Source organism: Trachurus japonicus, chromosome 4 (genome assembly GCF_045865225.1).
Source record: "Trachurus japonicus isolate A0001 chromosome 4, Traja_1.0".
NCBI lineage: Eukaryota > Metazoa > Chordata > Actinopteri > Carangiformes > Carangidae > Trachurus > Trachurus japonicus.
In genome coordinates, this window is record NC_140910.1 from 26,821,048 (window position 1) to 26,829,289 (window position 8,242).

Genomic DNA, 8,242 nt, shown 5'->3' on the forward strand with positions numbered 1-8,242 from the left:
CTGGGACTTTTTCACCAACAACCACAAGACACAATGATTGACTGAATTTATTTATTGACAACATTACATAACAATCGACAGACACTTTGAAGGCAACTTGAGTCCAAGACACAATAGAAACAACATTATCACCATGTTGATGTATGATGTGTTTATGTGTGTGTACTATGTATGTCCCAAAAACACAACATTAAATCATTAGTAAATAGTTGTGATACCACTAATGTTTAATAATTTGTGACTGTCAGAGTACGTAGATTTTTGATGAGTTTAAAGGTAAAATCAAAAGGAGGGACAGAAAAAAAGCCTTGAGTATAGTTTTACATCTCCGCCCTGGAGCTCTTGTTACAAGCAGGTCGGTGTCAGCCAATCAGATGAGAGGAGGCTCTGAGCCTCTCTTCTGATTGGTTTCTGAGAGATAAAGTAAAAATAAAGAACACAGGTAAAACACTCAGAGAAACCAAATCCTGCCATTTTCTAGGTCGGTGGGTGGGGCTTAGGGCATGACAGAGTGGTGACTGCTTTGTTGTGACATCACAAAGTGACAGAAGTTTTGACAGCGGGTTTTAAGGCTCAGTTTCTGAATACAGGCTGTGTGTACTTCTCTATTATGTTCACAGTGTTAATATAGATTCTAAACCTCCTTTATAATCAAAAGATATGGAAATCTCACTTTATGTAATATGGGAACTTCAATAAAGTCACATTGGTGTACAAGTTGACCAGAGCCACTGAAGCAGCAGCTTGGGCAGATAAAAAAACAAAGTCCATTTCTAATTGAAAGGGTTCGGGTACTTTATGATGCGTCTCGGTCGAGCTCATGGTTTGTACGTGCCGTGCAAGGTGACGGGGATGATGGCGTCGACCTCGGCCCGGGCCAGCTCCGTCAGGTTTGTGGCGTCCAGCACCAGCAGGACACCCGGTCTCTCTGCACCCGGCTTCACCACGATACTCAGCAGCACACCTGACAGACAGACAGACAGACAGACAGACAGACAGGGGAGAAGGTGAGTGTATGTGTGTGTGTGTGTGTGTGTGTGTGTATGTGTGTGTGTGTGTGTGTGTTTCCACCACAGGAATATTCAGTCGGGTACATTCAACTTTAAATTAAGGAGTTTGATTAAAGGTCCAGTGTGTAAAATGGGTGGAAAACCATGACATTTTGCATTCAGATTCTAGATTGGAGGGCTAATTATAAGCCTCTCTATTATAATTAAAATTTTATTTTATAGTGATTACTTTATACACTTGTGTTTATTTTGCCAATAAACCTTGCCAATTATTACACTCTGGACCTTAAGGTGTGAGGGCGCATTATACAGATTTACTATTAGACACAGTTTGTTTTAAATATTCTGATATTCTGGACTCTGCTGCTTCAGTTTGGACCATCCTTGGTTTAATTTAAATGAGTTTATGGAAGTAAGATTGGATACGACTGTGTCACTCTAGTGTCCCTTTGAATAGAAATTTTATTAGGCTGATGGTTAAATTAACATTTTGATGTCTCTGTTATTTTTTTGTTTGATAAATATAATTTTGTGTCATAATAAAAATACATTCAGGGCTGAAAAAAGAGCTGCATCTCTTTATTAGTTAATTTAATTTGGGTCTTACATTTATTTAGGTGAATTAATTAATACTGATATTGATAATACAGGAGTTTAACCTACATTTTTAGGCCTTTTCTTTAAGAGCTCAGGTTATACTGTATATAAATGCAGGTGTAATTCTGAGCAATCGTGTGCATGTGTGTGTGCGTCCTACCATCGTCCTCCTCTGTAGCACCGGGCGTGGGGACAAACAGCGGCTCTGACGGGTAACACTCCTCCTCCTGCCACACCAGGGTCTCTTTGGTCTGAACGTTCAGCTTCACTATCTACAACAACAAATGACCAACAGCTGGAATCAACTGCAGCAGTTTACACCATCACATAGTTACTCTGCATGAGCTGGAGGTTCAAACAAAACGCTCCTCCGGCTCCTACCCTGTCAGGGATGAAGTGGTTGAGTCCAAGTCCGTAGGCGAAGGAATACTTCTTCCCACGACACCGAGAGTAGTTGATCTGTGGAAACTCAAAGGCTGAGAGAGACATAAATATAAGAATCTGAAAAAAAACAATCATTTCATATGTAACAAATAGTTTTTTTCTGGTCCTGGTTTACAGTCTGTGTCTCACCCTGTCTTGGTCCAGAAAAGAGGATTTCAGGTTCGAGCCAGATGGTCCCATCGCTGTGAAGAACAGCGGTGGCGGTGGTATAGGACAGAGACACCAGGTTCTTCCCCTGCTCCTCCTGCACACACACACACACACACACACACACACACACACACACACACACACACACACACACACACACACAGAATAGAACAGAATATCCTTTATTGTCATTATCACATGTACAACGAAAATTAAAATGCCAAACCAGACGGTGCAACCATAATAAAAAGACTCAAGACTACTTTATTAATCCCTTAAAGGGCAATTCCATTTGGCGGCTTGCACACCACATGCTCATAGCACAAACACATAATGTAACAGAGAAACCAGGAAAGAAAAGAGAGGGTTGGCAGCTGTGTGCAAAGTCTGCTAGTTACATGTAAGAATATGAATAAATACCTCATGAAGAATAATAAATTCTAATAAATATCACCATTAAAAGTACATCTCTATGTCTCTATGTAAAAAGCACACAGTACCCAGTACACACCACAAGCATCGCACTATTTCAGTTAAAAAATTCACATGAAAAGAATGCTAGAATAAATAATGTTAATAATGAAACAAAACAAACACACACAACATTCAGTTCGCCGAATTGCACACTGTGATTAGCTGTTGGTGGTATTGAGTGTGGTTATTGCTGTGGGGTGGAAACTGTTGAGGCAATAAGACATAAATAAAGACTCTTGTTATATCAGAGTCTAAGAGAGGTATGGTTTATTTGAATAGTTTAAAACGGTCCAGAGAGACTTGTTCAACTTCTTGTTTTTACACTTCAACTGCCCCCTTCATTATCTGTCTTTTATAACAGCTGTGTAACGATGGTTAATTTGTCAGTTAGATAATGAGTGATACCTTTAAGGTGTGTGCATGTGTGTGTGTGTGTGTGTGTGTGTGTGTGTGTGTGTGTGTGTGTGTGCTCACCCTGTGTATGTCAATCGGCAGAACGTATCGTCTGACCTCGGGCTGAGGAGCCCTCATCGCTGCTTTCTTCACCTCCTCCCACTCCTGCTTCATGTTGGCCAGGTACAGGTAGTTGTACACAAAGTCATGACTACAGAGTAGAAAGAGAAGAGAGAGAGAGAAGAGAGGTCAGGATGATTATACAAAGAACACACACACACACACACACACACACAGGGTCATACTTGCCCTTTCCACGTGCAGAGGTCGACGACGATGAATCCCTCGTCCTCGTAGGTGTTGATGTGGTGGAAGAGGTTGAAGGCAGATGTCCTGAACTTGTGGCTGCTCAGATAACCTGCTGGCTCTTTGGTGGCCACATGGAACCACGTCTACACACACACACACACACACACAAACAGTGCACATTTCTAAATGAGTGACCAGGCCAGGGCACAGATTCATTTTATGTCTGTTTCTGATCATTTTGTGCCTCGGATCTCATTGGGGGAGCCCTACTGAAAAACCACATGAACTTCACATGTGATATATTTTGTACATGGGAATCATGTTATTTGCACATGGGAAACAAGTGGTTTTGGCCCAATTTTATTTGAATCACATGTGAATTCCCATGTGAACCCATTTTCCCACGTGTTACCATGTAGAGCACATGTGTAAAACATGTTACCACATGTGGAAAATGGGTTCACATGGGAATTCACATAAAATTGGGCCAAAACCACATGTTGCCCATGTGCAAATAATATGATTCCCATGTGCAAATTTTTTCACATGTGAAAAATCACATGTGAAGTTCATGTGCCAGCCTTACCCCCATGCTGTCGTTGGATTCGAAGCAGTCCATGTACGTGGCTCCTGTGATGCTCCAAGCCGACAGGAACTTGAGCAGGTTGATCTTCACCGGCTGCTCCACAAACACAAAATAGTTGTCTGTCATACCGAAACTACAGACAGACAGAGAGACAGACGAGCAGGGCACAGAGAGAGAGACACATTAATATAAATAGCTACAGAAGAAGTGCACAGTTTATATTAATGTAAAGCATCACAGCTGGTTTGGTGGATGTATTTTGTGGGGTAACTCGGTACCTGTGCATGTAGGAGGGCTTTAACCTCTCACTGCTGGGCAGCTGAACCACCACCGAGGATTTCTCAAAGTAGTCGGATTCGTCTGGAGACACAAAGAGATGCAGAGAGAGTCAGTGTATTTAAATATCAACCTCATGCAGTGACTCTGAGTGTTTGTGACACACTGTGACCTCACCTTTCTTCGCAGGTGGGATCTTGACAATGTTGTAAGCCAGACTCATATTCTTGCCAAAACAGTTTCCGATGTTATAGACCGTACCATCTGAGTCGGTGTGGGGGTGAGCGGTCACACCGTTCACCGAGAGGTACTTGCACAGGTCGACCTGGTGTCAGCACACAAACACAAGACAGAGGGTGAAGAGACAATCAGTTGTGTATAAACAATGGTGTTTAAACTGTCTTTAACTGGCTTCATCATTTGTTATTGTGAACATCAAGACCTCAAATAGAGGATAAAGAGAAGAAAAACAAATCAAAAAGTACATCACAGAAAAATATGATCGCAAAACTTGACACTTGTGTACTTGAAAACTTGTTGTGTAGTGATTCAATGTAGGAGCAGGTAATATATGTTAAGTGTTTGTCTTGGATGTTTTGTTTTGTACACGTATGTATTAAGAGTGTGTGTGTTTTCTGTATGTATTTTTGATTTTATGTATTAATGTGTTGTGTGTTAATGGTTTGTATTTGTATTTGTCAGTATGGAGTGTGGGAGGGAGGGGTTTTTACTTGTTTTTTCTGTCTCTAATTTTCTATGTGTGTAAAGCACTTTGTGTTGCATTTCCATGTATGAAAGGTGCTCTATAAATAAAGATTGATTGATTGATTGATTGATTGATTGATTGATTGATTGATTGATTGATTGATTGATTGATTGATTGATTGATTAAGATGAAAAGACCCCAGGAAGAATACAGTAGCTGCTGCGTGGCAAAAGCTAATGGGGATCTAAATAAACAAAACAAAACAAAACAATTTATAGAATTGAAAAATCCAACCAGTCAGCTCTCACCCTCGATAACGTTTCCAGCGAATCAGGATCAACCTTGGTGATGTAATTGGTCTCTGTGACGGCGTAGAAGTCCTCACCGATCGGATAGATGTTCACTAAACAGTTATCAGTCACTTCGATGCCTCTGAAGTAAGTGAAGAATCTGAACAGACACAAAGAAAAACAAAGTAATAATGACACAGTAAAATAAAACAGTGGAGGCACAGCGTGTTACCATTTATCATGACTACTTCTAATCACAGATAAATTATTGTCATGATTTCTGTTGCAGGTGTAAAACTATGGCATTCACAAAGCAAGGAACTGAAAAGTTGTTCAAGTATATCTCAGTTTAAGAAGATGTTTAAAAAAGAAAAAAATAGGTGCCTACAAAAAAGAAGGAGAAAGAGAAAAAGAAGGGAAAAGATAGATTGTTTTCTTGTTGTTATTATTATGTTTCATCATCTTTAACTTTTTGAAATAGTGTGTAATATTGGTGTTATATAGAAAGGGGCAGGTACCATAAGTTTTTCTTCATCCTGCTCCTTTTCATTTATGGTGATTATGTGTTCATCATGTAAATATGTGCAATCATGTGAAGTATGTACGTAAACCATGAATGGAATAAATCGAAATGAAATTTACACGTTAGTGCAGAAATAACCACCAAATAGTATAAATCACTATTTTTTATTTGATCTTGAGCACATTCTCAACGTCTGGGCCTCAGGTTTACCTGGAGAAGATGTTTTTGCAGGGGTCTGGGTAGGCTACTGTTCCAAACTCAGAGATGACCACTCTGTTCTCAGTCATGGCTCGGACATATGCGTCCGTCCTGATGAACCTGAGCACAAAGATCACACACGTAATGAATTATTAAAAAAACACACACATAAGAAATCCTTCATAGCCAGTAAAGATGTGAAATCGGAGGAACACAACACTGATTCTGCTTAGTAATAAAAAATAAAACTTTTCTCTCTGAGGCCTGATTATTGTTTTGGTTTCCTCTCTCCAATTCAGAATAATTAATCATCAACTCCGCCCTCGGTGAAAAGTGATAAATAAGGGAACACTTGTGATGTTTTTTGTCGTCAGGGGAAAATACAGAAAATATTCACAAATCCACAAAACGCTTTGAAAGGCCAGTGATTTATTTCCCCCAGCTGTTTACTGTAATACTCATTTTGGCCACAAGAGGCTGCTGTAGTGCTCCCATAGGCTACAACCTCGCTCATCTGTTTCTCTCCAGACGACTGTTTTACCTCTGTGTCAGAAACTGTCTGTGTCCATATAATCACACCTGATACAGCAATTACACTAGCACACACTTACATATACACACCAGCTTCTCTGCAATTTGTTAGTTGCAGGAAATAAAAATGAATGAGGGAAAAACAAAATGTTTCACAGAGATCAAGACTGTGAATTTGAATTATCATTTTGAATGACTTCTGAATGAGACAAACATGTCTGAAGATTGTGTGTTTGATTGTGTAAGGTCATAATTGGGACTCTTACTTCCTGTAGTAGGTCACCTGACCGTTCTTCAGGTCAAACTTGTGAATCAGAGCCTGTCCGTCAAAGAGGTGGTAGAAAGGTTCATCCCCCACCTCGAAAAGACCTGGACCCATCCTGAGAAGACTGCCGCCCAGCCAGGATGGTAGAGCTCCTGCACACACACACACACACACACACACACACACACACACACACACACACACACACACACACATACACACACCAAAGCAATTTATGACAAAACAGTCCGTTTTCTGATCCTAATACAAACACATTTCATCATGTATCAAGAAAATGTGTTACCAAGTCTAAAAGGTTTATACACATCATCGTTTTAATCCTAATATACCTAACAACTACTACAAACTTGCCAGTGTTTTTTAAGTGAATTTAAAGCACGACATTCACAATGTTTGTGATGACCCTGCGATGGCAGAAACTTAAAGAATGTGAAAAGGAAATTGAAGTGTATAAAAATACAGAGGCAAAAAAACAAAAAACAAATTACATATATTATTAGTATTTCATTATATTAAAGTGCTTTCTATGTATCTGTTCCTGATTTTCTGTTTGGAGGTTTTCGGTCACGCTGACTAATTAATTATTGCATTGTCCATTGTATGCATTAATGCACTGTTTGCACTGGGAGACCAACAAATGAATTGCCCTTTGAGGGATAAACAATGTTGTCTGAACTGTCTACCTGTGATCTCTGCAGGAATCGGTTCATTCAGCTCCTCCACTGTCTCAAAGATCTTCTTATAGCCCGCAGCAGGATGCTCCACACTAGAGAGGAAAACAAAAAACTAGTTTAAAGGTACAATTCTGCAACATAGTCCAGTCAGACTGTGTTTATGGGTATACAAACAAAAGAAAAAAAGCCAATTATTTGCCTTATTTTGACTTTATGAAACATGATTATAAAACACCACAGCTGCTCTGGTCTCTTTAAAGTTGATGACATAAAAGTGACATTTGAGGAGAGCAGAGACTGAAGTTACTTAACCAAGTTTTTTTTTTCCAGTGCGTAGCAGCTTCTTTCTTTCTCAGAATTTGATGTTGAAACTCACTCTGTTTTTCCGGGATTGTGTAAAACTCATCATGCATCATCAGAAACAGAAACCTACATAGCTGACTCATTAGGACTTGAGTCCCTTACAGTGAAACAACCAGCGTCACATAGTGGCGTCTGCAAGCTGCTTCCTATTATTTCATTCCTAGGAACCCAATAAATTCAAGCAGTGAAGAAGTTGTTTTAAAAAAAAGTGAAGTTTTGATCCTCAAAAATGTAAAATCATTGGCGAGAAGAGAGAGCGAGGGTCGTACTCACTGGCTGGCCATGCTTCTGTTTGCTGTTTACACTCTGTGCTCTCAAGTCGCTGGTGAAAGAGGCTCCAGCTCGCATTTAAACCACACAAATATTTCCTGTGGTGAGAGATGGAAACTGAACCCTCCTCCTCTCTCCCATCCACCCCCTTCTCTCCGTCTC

At 40.0% G+C, this 8,242-nt stretch overlaps 1 protein-coding gene across 1 annotated transcript; it reads right to left on the minus strand.

Annotated features, from left to right (window-relative positions):
- Nucleotides 1–36: 36 nt before the first annotated feature.
- Nucleotides 37–8,242, minus strand: LOC146989078 (retinal Mueller cells isomerohydrolase-like). Its single transcript, XM_085775024.1, has 14 exons — nt 8,084–8,242; nt 7,457–7,539; nt 6,754–6,904; nt 5,969–6,076; nt 5,254–5,395; nt 4,417–4,564; nt 4,242–4,323; nt 3,964–4,096; nt 3,378–3,520; nt 3,150–3,279; nt 2,181–2,295; nt 1,989–2,083; nt 1,768–1,879; nt 37–964 (listed from the first exon to the last, which is right to left on the minus strand). The coding sequence occupies exons 1-14, from the start codon at nt 8,092–8,094 to the stop codon at nt 819–821; spliced, it is 1,599 nt and encodes a 532-aa protein (XP_085631150.1). The 5' UTR covers nt 8,095–8,242; the 3' UTR covers nt 37–818.